General features: G+C 43.1%; 1 protein-coding gene across 7 annotated transcripts in view; it reads right to left on the bottom strand.

Annotated features, from left to right (window-relative positions):
- The window catches only part of LOC121178074 (receptor tyrosine-protein kinase erbB-4-like), a 242,733-nt gene that overhangs the window by 32,053 nt on the left and 190,559 nt on the right, over positions 1-20,121 (bottom strand). For 4 of the 7 annotated variants that reach the window (XM_041032579.1, XM_041032581.1, XM_041032580.1 and 1 more), the window contains exons 22-27: positions 19,503-19,578; positions 19,114-19,260; positions 16,501-16,598; positions 16,093-16,263; positions 14,234-14,519; positions 7,009-13,295 (exon numbers count right to left, since the gene is read on the bottom strand). In XM_041032579.1, the coding sequence (XP_040888513.1) occupies positions 12,457-13,295; positions 14,234-14,519; positions 16,093-16,263; positions 16,501-16,598; positions 19,114-19,260; positions 19,503-19,578 (1,617 nt within the window). In that variant the 3' untranslated portion in view covers positions 7,009-12,456. Of the gene's footprint in view, positions 1-448; positions 540-1,109; positions 1,260-1,458; positions 2,448-7,008; positions 13,296-14,233; positions 14,520-16,092; positions 16,264-16,500; positions 16,599-19,113; positions 19,261-19,502; positions 19,579-20,121 lie in introns of those variants that run through there. The other 3 variants (XR_005893457.1, XR_005893458.1, XM_041032583.1) reach the window with 3 other exon arrangements.

The raw sequence follows: 20,121 nt of genomic DNA, 5'->3' as shown, positions 1-20,121 counted from the left end.
TGCAATGTTTGTATGTGTGTGTTTGTGTGGGTGTATTGATGTTGCTCCCCCCACCCCTCCCCGCGCCTCATTGGGAAGCTGGCCACCTAAGTCTAATCCCGGGGGAGCTCATTAGAATCAGCGGAGAGGAGAGGGCCCCAGACAGGGTCAGGACAAACTGCACTGCTGAGCTGCATAGTGATGCCTTCCGCTCTGTCTTTATGTCTGTTTGGTTTGGCTGCATGTCAGTTCATCTGAGCGGATGGCAGATGAGAGATTGGACCGCTCAAGCACTTGACAACCATGTTGAACGCTCACATGCCCACACATACACAGATAAACACATATATAGACACATACAGAGCCATGTGCACATGCACCCGCTGACATTTCAAATACCCGCTACATCACAGACATATGTGCATATACTCAAATGGTGTGTGCGTGCGTGTGTGCGCATTGTACTCACATGCCAAAAATTCTCAAGTAGAGATGTGTAATCAGGCACACACGCACAAACAGAGTTGTCACCTCCCTGTCATGCAACAGTCAGCGGAGTCCTGTGTGATGTATGACAATAAGCGAGGGGTGTGAGCAAGGTCAGATCCGCTGCCACCCACGAGACACTCATTAAAAGCTTATGAATCTAAAGTGGAGTCCTGCAGACGTGCGTGATGAGTGTGTGTCTTTGTGGTGTACATCTTTTTTCTGTGTGTTTGAGCGTTCAACAGATGTGTGATCTGACTGAAAATACCTTGTTCACATTTCCAACAAGAGGTATTTTACAGCATTAACTTCCATTCAATTATCTGTAAAGCGTCCATTTCCTGCCTGTAAGATGTACCGAGTAAAGAGGAAATGCCTTAAAAATAAAAGCCCTGTAACAAAATTACATTAAAAGAATAGAAGCTTACAGGAAGTGGTTTACATTAATAATGGACCTTCTTAGGGATAATTTACAAGTAACTGTAAGTTTTTCTGTCCTATAATATTTTTTAGGCAAACTAGGAACCAAATGTTGGACCAAAACTTTAAACATTTCCAAAGTTTTTACATACATGCATGTGCATGTCTAAAAACCAGGAATTGGTTAAGAAATATGAAGTTTTGATAGGGTTATAGTAACTCACCCGATCCTGTGTGTTCACAGTTGACCTGCTTGTTCATCACCATTGCTGGGAAGTCTTGGCTGCTGCTACACTGCTCAGATTTTGAGTTATACTGAAATGGATGGCGAAGGGTGAGAAAGGCCAGAGATGCTGTTATTGCTCCACAAAAGCCTGTGGACACATAAAGAGTTTATCATCTGGGTGAGCAGAGAGTAAGCTTGCTAATATCCTGAGGCTATCACAACACTGTCCAATGAAGTCTGATTGACTCCATACATCAAAGGGTGTGTGCGAAAGTCTGTATGTCTCTGTATGTGTGTCCCCCAGAGAGAGAGAGAGAGAGAGAGAGAGAGAGAGAGAGAGAGAGAGAGAGAGAGAGAGAGAGAGAGAGAGACAGGAAGACAGACAGAGCTGGGTGGCTCTCTGTGCTTTCAGGCAACAATGAAATCACACACACAGGAACTCACGACTTTGGTATAATTGGGAAAGTGTTGTGAAAGATGCTATGTTGAGAGCGTTGGGGGAGGCTGTATGGTCACAGCAGCTCAGTCAGAGAGCAGGAAGGCAGTGTGGTGTTGGCTGCTTTTCCACCTACTGGGTGGGTTGGGGGGGGCACCTATTATGAATGGACGAAACAGCGGGATGGAAAGCTTGATTGGAAGCAACCGGAACCTGTTTGTCATTTAAAAAGCCTCTCTCTCGCTCTCTGTTTATGCCTCTCTCCTTTGCTCTCTCCATCTCCGTGTAATTAGGGTGCTGGCTGGAAGAATGATCAGCTGTCATCCCCAATGGTGGCCTTCCACTGCCTGAATGTCAACACTGTCTGAGACCTCCTGTCTGAGAGAGCAGCACACTCAATTAGAGACACTCAGTCACTGCAGGAGCTGGTAGGACAAACACGCTGACACATTTACACACACACATTTGAGAGGACAGCCTACTTTGATGCTCTAACAGTATATCCACAGACAGGAAAAAAAAACCGATGAATAAGACACACAAACTTATCTTGATTCATCACTGTGGTAGCCCCGTCGCAGCCCTCGGCGGTTACATTAATTAAAACACAGCTTTTCAGGACATAAAAGTAGCTATTGCTTTCAGTGGCTTTTCTTGCGTTGGCATGACTCCCTCCACAGGGGAACATCACTCTTGGATGAAAGTGGATGCAGGTAGGCAGAGAGTGCGCCCTTTGCTCCATGCGGCCGCATCAAAGCGTTCAGAGCCAATGGGCGAGACACCAAAGAGGACTCTTTCTTGATGTCCCTGCGTCAGAAACATCTGAGGCGTTTCTTGCACTTCTTGTTTAATGTTGCCTCAGTTAGACAAACGGAGATAAAGTCTCTTTCAGACCTTGACCTGATAAAAAAAAAAAGCAGACATCACTGAGCATGCAGGGACGTGGTCTAAACTTTTGTTTTCATTGTGATTAAATAATGTGACACCTTAATGCTATGTGTGTTGCCATATTCTGTGTTTTCAACATTTTTGGGAACCATTATTTGCCAAAAAGTCTGTCTCTTTAATGGTTTTTGAAAAACAGTGGAGTCATACAGCATTAACAATTTCAGCCTGCACACACAGTAACTGTGAAATCAATAAACAGCCTCATCTTTTAACAACATTCTACATCAACTAAAGAGCAGAAATGCTTTCTGTCCGAATTTGCTTAATTTCTTACACTGTTCTGCATCATTCTCTTTGACAAATAGTAGAGCTGCTACAGACCATCTGGACGTCTCCGGGCCTCATGTTATGTTAGGGATTCAGCTGATACTATTATCCACAGCAAGGTATGATGGAGTGAGCAGGTAGGGGTTCGCTGCCTGCACTAAAAATAACAGCAGGACAGGAAGTGACTGATGGGTGTGCATTAGCCACTGCAAGAATCAAACCTCGGACTATTTTGGTAACAGAATAATTTTGCCTGGTCATAAATCTGTGCACTTATACATCAAACTATTCTTTTCTCCCGCTTGTGCTATTTTAACCCTTCACTGCTGACGGATGCACAAACCAGTGCAGGAGCTTCTTACAAACCTCCAGGCCCTTGTTCAAGCCTCTCCGAGAGCCGAGTGGAGCGTGATAAAGGGGTATTACGTGATTTACCCAGCATAAATCTCATCTTTCTCATCCCTGTCTGGGAGCTTTGAAACCTAATCGACTGTGCACGTATGACAGAGTCAAAAGGTGTCAGTGTGATTTGAGGAGTTTTGTGGTGGTGGAGGCACAGAGGGAGGGCGGGAAGGACAAAAAGAGAGATGTTAACAACCGCTTTCGATTGAGTTTAGTTAAAGATCATGTGGAGCTGGATTAAGAAAAATAAAGATTCTGTGTCTTCCACTTTCTGTATAATGCTACTTCTGCAGGTGTGTGTAGTTGTGTGTTTGAGAAAGAGAGGTGATTGAGTTTAGAAGGATGGAGAGACTTTGTGGGCCCAGTGGAAATTAGAGCTCTCCATCTCTATCCTCAGGCCAGTCTAAGTGTGTCTATTCCTGTGTAGTTGTGTGTGTTCATGTGTGTGTATATGTATGTCTGAGAAAAGTCAGAAACCTCTCACTGAAAATCCACAATAAGCTGTAAAAAACAGAACATTTTCAGCTGCCTGAACTCTGAGGGGTTGTGCGTTTGTGTATGCGTAGGTGTACAAATACTGGTTTACATACTTGTGAGTATTGTCTACACTTCATGTGTGTGATAGACAGCAGGTAGAGAAAGACACAGGGACTGACTGTCAGTGCCCTGTGTTCTGCATCTGACTATTGCAGTTCTTTGAAAGTTTGCAGTGTGTGTTTCAACCATAAGGTCCAGAGTGCAGCTTTCAACTTTAAAGACCAAAGTACATACAGTATTTGTGCATTCAAGTCATGTTAGCCTCATGGATCATCTGCGCAAACAGCTTGTTGCATGACTCAGCATACTGCCAAATGCCTGCGTATATAATCTTGCACAAGCTGAGTTGTAGACATATTTTGTTCTACACTGACGCACACATTTTTTTATAGGCTGTGCAATTAAAAAAAAAAAAATCACTTTCTAGGCTCAAACATTGAGCTATATTGTTACAACTTATTTAGTCAATAGCAGCTCCAGCTACCAGCCTCTCTCAATGTCTCCTGCTCCTTTTTTCTCCGTCTCAGAGGTGATTTTGTTCAGCTCTCTGCCCTCGACAGTCCGCCTCAGGCTGTTGTGCCCAACCTTTACCTCCATTGTTCCTTCTCTCCTCCTCTTGTTTTCTTACTCTACTGTCTCCTCAGCTGCCGTCTCAGCCCTGATGTATGGAAAAGGTGCCTCACGGGAAGTTGTCTTCTTGTCTTGTTTCCTTCCTCCTCCTCCTCCTCCTCCTCTTCCCCTTTGTAATCCTGAGCTACAGACTAGATTGAGTGTCTTCATTGGCTGGCTGCAAACAGGCCTCCTTGGATCTGTCTCTCCCCCAGACTTCTGTACGAGGCTCAGGCATGGAGCTAGCATATCCCACAGATTTTGACTCTCAAATGCTGATCCAACATCCTCAACAGCCTGCGGTGTTAAAGAAGTGTGTATTCTAAATATAAACGGGCATCTTTCATTTACAGTCAACCAGTTTAGAAATGAGTTTAAGAGTAAAATTCTTAGATTTCTTACAGAGTCAGTAAGAAGCTTGTAGAAGTTTCACATAGATGACATAGACATGAATGACTCAGTAACTACGTAAACTTCTTATCTAACTACAGGAGCATCGTGATTTCAGTCATAGAAATAATACTTGATAGAATCGTGATGGTCTGAGCAGTCTGAGGGTAATGGAGGAGGAAAAGATTAAACCGTGAGCTGTCAATATTTTTACGGCCCTTTTTTTAACCAGACTTTGCTCCTGATTTTTCTTACTTCAACACTGGATCTTAGTGGACTTAACTCACATAAATGTGCGTTATCCTACTTATGTACAGTCATGGACACAATCTGAAGTTAACTGCACGTTACACGAGACCAGGGGCATTTTCCATGTTATTAGAATGTAAATATCTGAGGCTAAAAAACACAAAACAAAAACATGACATGATAAAGCGAAGTAAAGCAGCAGATAAATACAGGGATGGATAAACAAATAGGAGCAGGAGTACAGAAAGAGGACTGATATACAATTGGCAGGTGATATGACACAAAAACTAAAAGTAAATAACCCCTTTGTTAAATCCTTCCCCTGACCGGCAATTGCCCAATCATAGCTTAGCAACTGTACCTCGTGTTAACATGTTTGGTTTACTCGCTTACTATGTAGCTCAGCCAGTATGACCATGAGAAGTATGATTACAAAAAGGGAATTACATTTAAGTCTCATGGTCTAAATTCTGTTGCATGGCCTTCTGCATCCTAAACACAACTCGTACAAACAAAATAATTGTAATAATTGCAGGCCTATAAAATAAAAGAATTTCCGATTCCAGTTCGCTTGTTTCCTCTTTGGTGCGGGGGTGTGTGGGTAAAAGACCCCGTCAAGGTGACATGCTGCAATTAAACGGCATCAGTCTGTCGGCGATGAGCTGTCATCTCCGAGCTATGTCACAGGTGTACAGTGTGGCTGTAAGTATAATTGCTACAGGCCTCCAGGATTGAGCTCAACCCTGTCTCCTGGTGGCGATAGCAAGCTTCACTGGAAGATCGGCTATAAGGAGACTTGTAATACACTGACAAATGGTTATACAGCAGTTGCCAAATTAACAGTGACCTCCCCCCTTTGCTGTCTGGTGTGGGTGATAATGTGCAAAGTCCTGTCGGGAAGTGTGCTTAATGTTCAAGATAATCTGTCTATTATGTGAGTTCAACATTAGGAGAGTGAGTGAGTATCAATTAAACTTTTTTTTCCCGTAGCAAATGGGAAGCATAATTCTTTTGACAGCGATTCAAGCAGGCAGACCTAATATAGATTTTAAATAAGTAGCTATATGTGAAAATAACTGGAAATAGTGCAAATACTGTTACTCTGCAGCAGAAGCCCCCCCCCTCTTTAAATTACTATGGTGGAACTAGATGTGCTTACTAATTGAGTCTCAGTGCTCTGAGGAAACTAGCAGAGAGAGAGGAGAGAGGGAAAAAGGGAGGAAAAGAAAAAAGGGGGGTTGCTGTTCATAAACAGTGTTTACTTAAAGCACCCCATCGCCTTATTAGTATTAATAGCAGTGACTTCAGAAAGCTCATATTCTGCCATTGGACAGTTTTGTATTATTTATGATTGAAATGAAAGCCTGTGAGTGCAGCAGCGATGGAAGAGAGCTGCATAGCAAACTATGTTGCCTATGCCAGTTTACATAACCAACACTTGGGTAAACAGCGGATTAAGCGCAGCACGGGGCAAGAGAAAAATGAGAGCAAAATGTTATATCCACACATTAGTCTATTTGAGGCAAGCTTTTGGAGGAGGCTAGAAGAACACTGCGGACCTTTTGATGCGGCTGGTCTTCATCTGCAAGTCCTTTTGAGCATGAAAGTGTGGTGCGGTGCAGAATCTCGCCTCCAGTGCAACTTCTGTAATGTTGATCTTTAGGAGTAGGGTCAAAATAAGTACGCTGTAACTTGAGAGGTTCCTCGTCTTAATTAAAGACACCATCTGTTAAATTTTATTATTAAAGCTGTTAGTGCGAGCATTAGAGCAAATGAACGGGGCTTTCATTTTCTGCTCTATTTACGGGCAGCAGGGTGGCATGTTGAGCAAGCAGACATGGGAGCTGGGTTCAGGACTTGAGAGCTTCCCTGCTGAGGTGTCTTTGAGCACACAAAATCCCTACCAGGGTTACAGTTATGTAGCAGTTCTTGATGTGGCTCACTTTCTAGGTACACTACTTTTTTTACTTTTTTTACTTTGCAAAAACATCACCAAATCACTACAACATATATTGAATCAATCTTTATTTATATTAAATTAAAAATATACTTTTGACAGATTCATGTAACAAACATGAGGGACGGTATTTCTATGATATAAAGCTTTGGGTATGGTTTCAAAGAACTCAGAGAGATAGATAAGGGGACATGGGGAAAGTATGGAAAGCTAACGTACTAGGTGGGGACGTAGGTGAGGAGGAGTAACTGATGACACCTTCTCTCTACTCTATCTCCTCTAAAAGCATGCAAAACAAATCAGAAATTAAGTGAAACAGGTTGTACTGTGAAGGCTGTGCTCCACCTTTCAGGAAAGAGGTGGAGGAGGTCAGACTTGGCTCAGTAATATATCCAGTAGAAAGTAAGCAGGGAAGGTAACACTGACTCCCAAACAGTTTATCAGGGTTAGCTGGCAGAACTGGTTTCAGTTTTATGAGAATTAGAAAGAAGGAGAGATAAAAAGGAAAAGAAGGTATTATTCACTTGTTCTGCGGTGCTCTCATTACTGAACGACAAATGAGATGTGGCAGGCGTGGGGAAGCAAAACTGAGATACCAGGTGAAGTGAACAGCCCCCTGTCCTGCCCTGCCCACCGCCCACCGTCACCACTTCAACGGCGTTCACCTAAACCGAAACATTACATGAGGACAGCCACAAAGCCACCGAACGGAGATTCACATGAGAATGGGTCAACAAGCACTGTTAAAATCAAATCCCCATTAGTCAAAAGCTACACTTACATAAAGCAAATATGTACGGCTCTTTTTTGTACAGGTTGTTATAAGCAGGAGAAAACAGCAGTTGGAGAGAAGACCATATAAATTCAAAGCATTGCCTCCCTATTTACAAATTCACCACGTCGGCCTTTTCAGCGCTTTATAAAAATACTATTCACATTTGTTGTTGAAGTGTGTTAGATAAATTTTGGAGGAAACCCCAAAGATTCTGTACATTTATACTGATTTGATAATTTAAACACAGAAAATGAAGGACGTCCACTCATATGCATCGATTTGTGCAATTAAGATGCGAAGAACTAAAAATTGTAGCTAGAATGACAAACAATGTACAGTAACCAACACGTTAGTGGAAAAAAAATTATTTAGATTCAAGTCTTTTTCCTTGAAGAAACACATCCTTGATTATATGGAAAAAATAAAAACACAACCCAATATTAAAAAGACTATATAGGGTACTATACATAAAAAATCCCATGAAAGATTTCAGAAATAAGGATTCCCAGTTTGTGCTACTGAATTCAGTAAAAATATCTGGTCACTTCCTCCCTCGCTGGACAGAAATTTGAATATAATATCGTCATGTGAAGAGATACAAAGGTGGAGGGCAGTAAAACACTCACTTTGGGTACCATGCAAGGTGATATTGTACTATACATTAGACTCTGTCGCAGCTTATATGGTAGATGAGGATGAAATATTGAAGGATTCACTTCAGTACAACATGGCTACATGCCTCTGCACCTTGGCTTGGAGGAAAAGTTAAAAAGTAGAAATAAAAAAAGTGATCAGTCTTAAACACCAGCTGCCATGGCGTGCTCTTGAGCTGCCATGAGCTGCAAGAGTGTTTAGGGCTGAGACAAATAGCAGCAGGTAACACAGCCCAAACTCCAAGGCAAAATATGTTTGAAACAAGGAATGAGATATTACTCTGTAGAGAGGAAAAATGATTGCTTCTACAAACGGAAAACAACTTTAAAATCCAAGGCCTCTGGATGACAAAAACAATACCTGACGAACCTGTATCTTCAGGTACAGGGATGTTTCGAACTCTTGACTAGATCTGATTAAAAGCGAAGGGTTGCTGAGTGTCTCAGATACTCTGAAGTCCACTCAAGAACATGTGAGGCCATTTGTCTCTTCAGTGTTTCAATCTATTCTTGATTCAAACATATTTTGCCTGGGTCTGCAGTATAATTCAGGGCAAACGAGAGAGAAACCAAGGCATGTGTTTTTCTTTTTACCACTATCGTCCTTTCTTCTTTTTTTTTTTTTCCTTCTTGAAACCCAGATTTGGCAGTCGTTTCCATCGCTCAGTAAAAACAAGCTTGAACAAGCTATAAATTTTTCACATCGATATTAAATGCTGTCTCGATTTCATTGAATTAGAGCTCCAAAAGGGACTACAAAATACTCCTTCATGAAATAATCATGGTATCATCAAAGCAGCGTTATAAATGCTGTTTGAAGCAAACAAAAAACATGGAAACAAGGACATTCTTGAAACTGGTCAGTACCACCTAAAATGTGTTTTCCTCGTGATCTCCTGGCTGCTGTAACTTCCTTTTGACTCTTTCACAAGCTTTTGCTTTCTGAAGTGGTAAACGACCGAATAAACAAGTTGAATATTTCAGTAATGAAGGGTGGAAATCCTTCCTTTCTCCCTTGAGTTGGATCAAAGTTCTCCGTGGGGAGAAGCATATCCAGCTTTGCATGTGCATACACTCACACAAACACGTTCACACACATAAAAATACACAAAACAAATATTCTACACAAAAAAAAATGTTAATGTTCTCAAGAAACAATGGCTGGAAAATAGACGCTCATTCAAATTCATTGAACTAAGATGCGATTCTAGTGACATACTACAGAAGCGCCTCTGAGAAAAACCAACATTAAAATGTTCGCCTTGATCTTCTAAGTTTGGCAAGCTCTGTGGTGTTTTCCCAGCCACAGGTGTTCCTTATGGCTCGGCTGAATAAATAACGGCTGTAACACCAGCGCTTTTAGCAGCACTGGCTGGCAGTTTGCCCGCAGACGAATCACGAGTGAGTGACTGTTCTCTTGAGAGTAAAAGGGAAATCAGAGATCTGTTGGTGACCTCAAGGACAGAATTCAGTTGGGATTTTTCTGAGGATATCAATCTGGTCTGAGGTATGTCTTGATGGTCTGAAGCGTGGTTGAACAGTTCTACTTGATTAATTAAAATCCAGTGTTGCAAATTAACAAGTTACAGCTGCACTTGAAAAAAGAAAAGACAACTTTACAATATATTCTACGTTGGTACATTTACTCATATTACTTATAGTAGCCATCAGGTGCCTCATCCACAAGCTACTGTGACAAAAATATTTTAGTACCTTTAACGAGCAGCAAAGAAGATAACATTTAGGGGTAGGTTCAACCCTGTGTCCTCAAAATTTGGTTATTACTTCCTAGAAGGAGGCTGTGTTTTCACCTGTGCCTGTTTGTTGGTTTTGCTTGTTTGTTTTGCACATTTCACCACATGGTGTTGAATACTGCTTCCTCAATGCTGGTAAAAAAAACAAACATTATCATATAATCCATTTGCTGTTGCAAATTATATGTATATAAACAAAGTTTCTGGGTGACAAGGTTGGTGAGTTAGTAGTTTATGCGACTGCAAATGGCAGCACTATTACTACCAACATGTGGTTAAAAGCCTGTCTAATGAGGACACAGATGTGGTCGTGATCTATGTTGGTAATTATTTGTCTAAGATTTAAAATATAATCGTTTCCAAATGTGCAGGTCTGCACCACTATCTTGGACCAAACCAAATAATTCCTTACTGCAGGGTGGTCAGACTCACAACATGCTCTTGATGTACAAGACGCCACTGATGAACATATGAAAACACAGAAACGGTGGCAAAAATTTGTTCTGCAACCCATTTAAGGAAGAAACGACAACTGCATCCATCCTATCTATATCATTAACCTGCCAAACGTGCTGCCACAGGCTCCTCCCTGTGTGGCGAATCTCTGCACACAACTGGACACAGTTATGTGTCTATGTGTAAATGAAAATTCTGACAAACTCTGTTTCCTAAACTTATTAATTTTGGCACAGTTTTACAAATCACAAAACCATCACTTTCTGTGCATCAGTCGATCCTGACTAACATTATGAAAAGCTCCCAGAGATTTATACTGTTGGGCCACTCAGCGAGCTTAAAAATGTAGAGTTTTCTCCCTGACAGGAGTCATAAGGTGGAAAACTTGTCTGAGGTCAGACCAGTGTTGGACGTACTGTTGGATAGCAGCGGTACTGAAGGATTTTAACTGTCGACCCAGTCACCACTGACTCCTACCGCATCTCTTTTTCCGCAGACATCCCTATGGGGCCGAACTGGCGCGCTAGTATGTGAGTACACGCACAAACACACACATCCCAATCACACTGGCATACACATGGACACACACATAAAAAGTAGTCTGTTTTAACTGTGCTCTGCTGGTGCTGTCTTGATCATTCCTAGAGGTCTTCATTAGGTGGCTTGTATGAACTTTCCCTCCCCTCTCTTTTGCTATCTCCCTCACTCTCTCTGTCTCTATGATCACCATTTTGAGTTCAGCTGTTTCATGGATGGTTGTATCGCACGATTCAGCAGACACAGCGATTTCCCTAACTATCCTCCCACTTGCATTGCAAGACACTCTTTACTCATCCAAGTTTAAGCTTCATGATCTGAACGGGAAAACCAGTGTATAAAAATCCATCTTTTCAGCACTGCAACCACTGTATTAAAAAATGTTTACAGTGTATTTTTCCCTTATACCCTTTGGCTTGGAAAAAAAGCTGTGTTTGATCAGTTTTTCCAAGCAGACAGCAGTCAAGCAAAAACAACACAACAGCAGTCACCTTGTGTGTTTTCGGGCAAGTTAAAAGTCCGTGGTTGAACTACAAATGTGAAAGGAGAGATCACTGTAGTTTTGGCCATCACAGTATCACAGTTACAGTAGAAAGATGAGATGAATTTCACAAATTTGATGGAAAAATTCAAGAACGTACAGTATAATCCTATAGGCAAAAAGATTGAATATGATTGATCAGCTTTCGGTGCTCCATCTTTCACATTTCTGGAAGTCATAGCCCCTGACTGAATCTTTCAGTCTTTTTTCCTCCATGCTTTTCTGTTTTCATTCTACAAGGTCATTCACAAAACCAGCCATCTGGACATCTAACAGAGCATATTCGCTCCGTGTGTTTTTCTTATTTCAGAAACCCTTAGCAGAACATTGTTCATGCTCATACCTTTATGCTGGAAAATGAAAAATAATAAAACATCTTGTTCCTCCCATGAATCTGACACCGCAGTGGCTGGCAGTGAGCTCAGGGCCCCAGCTTAATCCATTTTGTTTGACGCCATTGTCATCTACTGCGCTGGGACAACACGATACGTTACGTCCACTGCTGTGTGACAGTTGTGTCTGTTATTTGCTGAAAACCACCATAGCCTTCACATTCTCAGTGACTTGGAACACAGTCTCTATCTACAGAACAGAAATGGACTGGATTGGATATAGTGAAGGTGCATGAGTCTGAAGTGGGTCTGCTTGGTTCGGTTCAGCCCATCTCCTTCTGATGTCGCTACAGTCTACAGCAGATGGCACGCTATTTGAAAAGAGTTGGAAGCACGCCTGGTTGCGTCTACTCCCCTCTGTGTGGGACAGTGGAACCGGAGAGGATGTCGGGGTTGTTGGAGGCTAGAGTCAGATTGAGAAATGTTTGTCAAGGGGAACGATCTAGACCACAGTGTTCCGCTGTCGGTAAGGTGGAGGCGGCAACACAGTGCCAGATTTCAGCGAAAACTCCGACATGTATTCAGGGTTCTCAGCTACCGGCGGCCGTATATGCCCGTTCTGCTTGTAGAAGAGCTTGGCATTGGTGGAACCTCCTTGGGCGCCATCGGGGGCCACCTGGGTAGAAGATTTGGGAGGCAAGCTGTGCTGCCAGTATTCTGGATTGTCAAAGGTCACCTTGAGCTTCTTCCCACTGGCTTTACCTGACATTTGGCCTCCATGCTTCAGCATGCTGGCGGGGTGCATGGTTCCGTGGCTCTGGTAGGCTGGCAGGCTGCCGTGCCCAATGGTGGCTGAAGTGGACAGGGCACCTGACTGGCACACCTGGGATTGGGCAGTGGCTCCTGTTTGGCTCTGAGTGGCAGAGCCACCACCTAGATTTCCAGGTTGTCCTGCAGGTTTGATGGTGTGGTGGGCATGGAGGATGTGGGTTGGTGGGCCGTGGTGGCAAGGCATGCCAGATGGAGAGGGCTGGGCTGTGGGGAGGGGGTAGTGGGGCAGGCTGGTCTGGATAGTAAGTGGGAGGTGGGAGCCTGAGGTTGTGGCGGAGATGGAAGAAGGAGGCTGGGTTGGAAGGGGCAGACCATTTCTCCTCAGGGCTTCCAGGCCAAGCTCAGCGGGGCTGTGGAAGGTGTTGAGGTAGAGGGGCTCGTTAATGTACTCATCCTCTCCTTTGGGGTGACTGTTGGGTGTGCTGTGGTAGCCCGGGTTGTCTAAGGCGTGGATCTCACCATTTTTACGTCGTGACACAAATGGGTTCTCCTCAATGGGATTCAGGTATTCTGTACCACAGATCAGAAAAGGGAGGGAGGGCAGGAAAGTGGAGAATAGAGAACAGAGAATAAGACAGATAAACAAAAGATCCACAGAAATTAAATCAAGAGAAGAGAAAACAAAAGAAATGGAAATTGAAGAGAGTAAGAAAAAAATCGCTCGCTAATGAGGAGAAAAGATGGAGATGGAGATGATAATGGCGATAATGGCAGGCACTCAGGACCAGACGGGCAACTTGCCAGCAGTTCTTTGGCACTGGAAACTCCATCTGCCGGGGGTGAAAATGCCAGCAAATGACCCCTCTTCACTGCTTCCAAGCGCTGTAATAGTGGGGTGCGAAACCTATTGATTTTGCCCACTCTTACGCTTCTTGACATTGCATCAGATGCATTTTGCTGCAGGCTTTGTTATATTTTGAGCTGCTCAAAAATCAAAGATGGTAGTGCAAGCGCAGAGCTGATGGAGTGAATTATGATCAAAGGCAAAACATGACTCTGTAGTAGTAGCTGACATACACCGCTGTCGATGGAAACTCGGTAGGAATTTTAATCAATGGAATGAAATGAAATGAACAGGCAAAATGACAGAAGGAATGCACTACAAACCATCATATTGACTCTGTGAATGAGCAAAGAGATGACAGAGCAGAGAAAAGGTACAGCAAAGACGACTGTGGTAATCTATGACCTTTATTTCTATGGTACTGTGCTTCTTGTGTTTTGTAGATTTGTGAGAAATTCATATAATGAAATGAGGTTATTTTAGTTTAATATTGTGTAAACTGATGTTATTTTCGCTCCTGTGAAGCAATTCCCAACAATTCTGCTTTTTGCACCTGCTTTGTAAAACAAATCTAACTTGACTCTCAGGGCCACTGCTATGTGATTCCAGCTACAACATTTATTTCAAAGTATTTTGTTGTGTTTTGTGTGTTCAGTTCAAGTACCTGAGGAGCTCTTGTCCTTCATGGGCGTCATGTATCCATCTTCATCAGTGTCCCCTCTGGATGTCCTCTCACCAAGGAAAATGGTGGGATCAGCGCTGTACCTCTGGCCCCCGCTGTCCTCTCCCCCAGTCTGGCTCAGGCTCTTTTTATGTAGGCTCCCGTTACAGCGCTGGTCCTCCAGGGCTGGACCTGAGCCACCTGCTGCTTCCTGGTTCACACAAGCTTGGGCACCCCCATCAGAGCTCTCTGCAGGGTTTGGTCCACCATCTCGATAGCCAAACTGGTTCTGAGGTAAACGGTGAGTTGTGGATAGAGACAAGAAAAATGCAATGTGATGTTACTGAACAATCGGTAGGTGAGACTGTTCTGCTCTGAACATGTTTTGTTTGACACTGTGTAGGTATATGGCAATACAAGAGCTGGAATATCACTGTAAACCAACCAAACTAAAGATGTCTATATTTCAAAAAACACACATAGTGGTGAGTGCCAAAAATAATAAAGTTTGAGTTAGTTTATTCCAGCTGTGTGCCACCTGCAGCAAAGGAAGAGAGACTTTTAACCAGTGTAGGTGCCTGCTGAAGGTAAAATTCTCAGACAAAGTTCTGCTGGTGTAGTCATCAGCCTTAAGGGACTGTGAGGGGCAGCCAGGCAAAGCTACGATTCAAACACCTGAACCTCAAAAAAGAACAAAAACCCCACAAGAAAATACAAAACATGACATGTGAAGCAAAGGGCTTCTTGTGGTGCTGTCTTCACTTGCCGTGGGCTTTTTAACCCAGGCCTACTCCTCTGCACTCTTGCCAACTGCTAGCACTACAGCAGCAATTACAGAACCGGAGCAACAAAACACAGGGAAAAAAAAAAGGAAACATCCTGGGGTTATATCTGTCCACCTACTCCCACTGTCTTCCCTCCATTGCAATCACCTTCCCCAAGCTCCAAACTTCTCTGTTCATCTCTTCTTCAAAGCCAGTCATTATCTGCTCCTCTTTTTAAGTATGAGCGTGAGAGCAAATCAGCCCAGATTAGATAATCGTCTGTATCGGTCTGTGTCTGCAGCAGTGCAACCTGAATAACTAACTTCCCTTGGCAAAGTAAAGCAGCTGATGGATTTGAATGTATTCCTTTCCCTGTCTGGGCATGTGGAGGCTTCTGACTGCATAATTAAAAGAGTTTCAATTCGTGATGGGGTGTTGACCTTGTGCACGGAGGACCCTGGATGGATTACTGTGTGTGTTTTTTGGGGTACGTGTGTGTGTTCGTTGGGGAACAAAGAGCCGTCGGCAAACGGCTAGGTCATGAGGGTAAAGGTGCATAAGATGCAGAGCAGTGGGCCCGCGGCACGTGGTGCATGCTGCAGAGCAAACAGCCCAGCCTGCACTCATTGTCTATTAGTAAACGGCTCCGGCATTTTAAGAGAGCGTCTGATATTTGCTTATGGAGCTCTGAGTAATGAAACCTGGGGCCTGGGGAGCTAGTGCATAAAGAGTCCAGGTTTAAGCAACACACACTGGGAGGAAAATGATGGAGGTGGGCCATTAGCAGAGGAAAATCATCAGTGTATTGGACGTTCTTAACCACCTTGAGCACTTATAGAGGACAGGCAGCCTTTGACCAGAGAGATGAGAAAATATTATGTTTTGAGATTTAAAGTCAAATCAGTAAGTATGAAAGCCTTTAAATAAGCTATGGTGTGTTATTATATCAAATTATTTAATTATAACAAGTTTTATGCTTAGAAATGTCATTTTAAAGCACTTTTAAACATTTATCAACCATCTCAAGATTACAGCTTATAAGATTAGCAATTAAAAAAATCATAGCTTTTCACATGTGTCCATAAACAGTGTCCTTACTCTGTTGGAGTCAACTCGAGGCCTGGTGGAAAATGACTGAGAAGCCATGTTGAAACCTCGAGGCACCAGATACTCCTCAGCATCCATCAAGTCATCGAGGTCCTCTTCATCCAGAAGGCTCTGGAAGAACTTGCTGTCATTGGGGCTGGGAAGCTTCATGCGGTCGTCTCCCTAAAGTGTACACAAGTGACACAATCCAAATTACATTGAATCTTACTGATTTCATGCAACTGATGCCATCATTGCCGTTTCAAGTGTTAAATGATGTGAAAAGTTACACTCAAAAATATCCGAGGATCACATTTTCATTCACATACTACTACATTTAATTGTCTGGTACACAGATGGTCGCACAGAGGAGTGTTATCATTGAGTGCTGTGACAGCCAGCCTTTGGAGGCTTACTCACCTGGATGACCAGGTATCGCTGAGGGTCCCGAGCCATTCTGCAGAACTCGGCAGCCAGCTCCTTGAACTTCGGCCTGCTGTCTGCGTCAATCATCCAGCCTGGGAAAGAGGAAGAGAGGACAGGACAGGAATACAGAGGAGATGGGAAAAGAAGAAGATTAGAGAGTTAAATAGATGGATGGGTTCTGGATAAAGGCCTGAGTGAAGAATAGTCTCTAAAACAAAGTTGCTGAATTTGTATATGTGCACATTTTAGTTTCCCACAACAGGGGAAAGGACAGTGAAAGACAAATGCAGCCAATTGAGAGCACACAATTGTTGCTTCTGTCTCAGTCTTTAGCAAGTCTTGAAGCCTTTGTAAATTTTAAAGTGTGGTATTCACTTTTATAGAGCTCTATACATTCTGAGGGCTAAGTGCCTTGCTCAAGGGTAACTTAAAGGTAATTATTAGGGAAGAGAAAAGTGTTTCTCATTTTTGGTCTCCAGCCCACGTTTCTCTCCCTGAGGCCACGGCTGCTATAAACACAGCAAACCCCCGCAGGTGCGGTGAAATGCCAGGTGGTGTCTCGGCTCAGATTAGACAGTAAGCAAAATGAGCTGCTGATTTCAGAGTCTGCATTCTTATTTCATTTTCTACAACAGTTGTGGATAAAGTGGGGTCTTGGTGCCTCTAGCAGTCCTAGAGGCGGGATCCATGGGTCTCCAGCAAGCTATAACTGTTCAATTTCACTTTATTTCAAATTTAGCAGTTAACACGGTTACCAAAAGTAAGTGTTTATACCTAAACTCTGACCCTTTCTGTTGTCATTTCAGCTGTCTGTCTGTCTTCACTCAGTTCATCTACTTTCCACTTCTAGCGCCCCACGCAGGCACATTACCTAAATGAGGTGCAATTACTCCAGCAATCAAACTCTATTTCATCTTTATTGGGGTGGCACTGAGGCGACGGGGTGTGCAGAGTGACGGCACATCAAATCGCAAACAACAGCTCTCAGTCAACATGTAACTGTGGCCAAACGCTGAGCTTCCTTCTGGCTTTTGATGGGGCAGCATGACCTGTCTGCTATCTTGGCTCAGTGATTGACCTGTTTAAGCTATTTCTGATCACTGCTGTGATGCTCACCTTACGTCACTCGATTCTTACGTGCTTGTGGTGCGTGTGTAGGCCTGCACTGTGAGGCAAAATGAAAAGTATTAAGAGGAAAACCTGTAAGGAGCATAAGCTGCAACATTGCAGTTATATGGGAAATGTAATATGTGCTCAGTTAAGGGAATCCCTTTGACCACAGCATTTATAATATTTTATCAAAACACATTTTACCCAGCAAATAAAATGTATTCTCCTCCTACAGGGGGACAGAAAGAATCAGTTGGCACTGTTATTAGGCTAAATGGCTGCAGGGTTTTCATGGATTGCTTCTGTGCTGTCAAAAGCCATTGGCAATAGTTTTTCATTTGGAAAAAAACAATTAGATATTATGACATTTCAGTTGGATTAACATTTTTGTCATGGGAATATGTTTTGATACCAAGCTCCAAGCTGGATCACATCATTCTCTTTCAACACATTTGGCATTTTAAACACTCTGCTGTTGTCCTCATCCAGAGTGAATCCCAATGAGAGGAAAAAGTTTCAGTTCACACAGTTACAAGCAGCCAATAATAAGAAGTATATTCATAGTGCAAATACAATATTTGTGTGACAAAAAAAGACAAAGTAATTAAAAAAGAGAAAGAACTAAGAACTGCAATGGCAGGGAAAAACAGTCAGTGTGGAGAAGTTAATGTGATGTAATTTTTATGAGATTTTCAGCCAACAGCAGAAGACAGGGAGTGACAGAAAAGTCACTCCAGCGCAGTTGAGTTCAGACAGGGTGGGGCGATGACCAGACTGGTGCGGAGAAGGGGACAGCCAAGCAGCCGTTAGCTGGCAGAGCTCAGAGCATGGACTGGCATGTATACCTGGACTGTTTCCTGGAAATCTGGGAGGGTGGCTCCCTCTGCAACCATGTACACCAGCACCAGGTTTCTGAATCCAGCCAGGGGAAGGAGAGCAAGATGGGAGAGACATGGTAGAATTTGGGGAGGATGAAGAGAAGGCGGGTTTTTGGATGAGCTGTGCGGGCTGGAGGGAGAGTTGGGGTAGGTCGGCTGGGAGGGAGGTGTGGTAGTCCAGATGGAAGATGACATGAACAAGGAAGTGGGCAGAGTCCCTGGTGTGGACGGGCCTGCATGTTTCAGACCACAAACCAGGATCTCATCACAGTTTTGTGACAAAATGATTCTCTTTTTTCTCTGGCTTGTTTTTTCATCTTCCCTCTTTCTCTTCCAGCCTTGAATCAAAGCCCCTGAGCTCAAATATCACCTTACCACATGAATATTGAAAACACGAGCTGTTTTATTAAACTACAACTCATCTGTGACAGTTGCGTAAGTGTATAAACATGATTTAAAAAATGAAAAAGTGAGATTATGTGCTCCGTTAGAGTGCTGCTCTGTAAGATTGCCTTCAATGCTGCCACCACCAACTAACTCAGACTGTGAGTGTATTTATGTGGGATTTTTCTGAGTCTCAGGATGTGTAAGTGTGTTCTGTGTGTGTTTGTTTCCTCACATTTCACCATGACCATGTAGACATCTATGGTGCAAATGGGCGGCTGGGGCAGACGCTCCCCTTTCTCCAGGATGTCTGGGATTTCTCGCGTGGGGATGCCGTCGTAAGGCTTGCCTCCGAATGTCATCAGCTCCCAGATGGTCACTCCTTGGAGGATGTTGAAGGGAAAAAAAAAAATAAAGAGAGAGAACAAGACAGACAGCAAGAGATGAGAAGGTGAGACGTCGAGCCAGAGAACAGATGAGCGGATGATGCAGAAACGGGGGCGAGAATGCAAATAAAATAAATGGAAATAGAGGAAACAGGATTTGAGGTCACTGACTTGTTTCCTCCCACAGGTATGAGCATAAGAAACAGTGACGTCTACACTTAATACATTAAGCACCCACCATAACTCCAGACATCACTCTGATGGGTGAACTTCCTGTAGTGAATGCATTCCAGGGCCATCCATTTAATGGGCATCTGGGGAGAGACACACATATACAGAGAGAGATGATATGATTAAGCAAGTAAAGAAAATGACAGAGATCTGAACTATTAGCTTCACATTTGTCATATTTATTTACAGCTGAATCACAGACAATTTTCCATTATGCTATTTTGCTCCACAGCTGGCCCATATTTGAATCCAGTGTTTGTGAGATATTGGGAAATCGACAAAGCTTTCAACCATAGTTTTGCTTTGCTCAATATTACTCAAGTACTGTGATGGATTAGCTTCAGTCTAACCCAGGCATCATCAATAGTGAGCATGCTTTTTAAGATACTAAATGAGATTGTATTGGCCATTTGTCTCACATTATCTCAATAGCCTTCAGGTTGAGAAGGAGCGAGTGTGTGAAATAGTAAAACAACAAGCGCTTTGACATTCCTGACAAGGACAATGTCACATATCGCCATATCCTAACTGCCGTATGATTTCCATATTGACTGTAGAGGGGAATTCTCAGCTGTAGAGCCCACTGAGCAAGGCAATTATCTAGCCTTCTGCATGTGAACGCACAC

This window comes from Toxotes jaculatrix, chromosome 24 (genome assembly GCF_017976425.1).
Source record: "Toxotes jaculatrix isolate fToxJac2 chromosome 24, fToxJac2.pri, whole genome shotgun sequence".
NCBI lineage: Eukaryota > Metazoa > Chordata > Actinopteri > Toxotidae > Toxotes > Toxotes jaculatrix.
The sequence above is the reverse complement of the archived record's forward strand: the minus strand, read 5'-3'. Positions and strand labels throughout refer to the sequence as shown.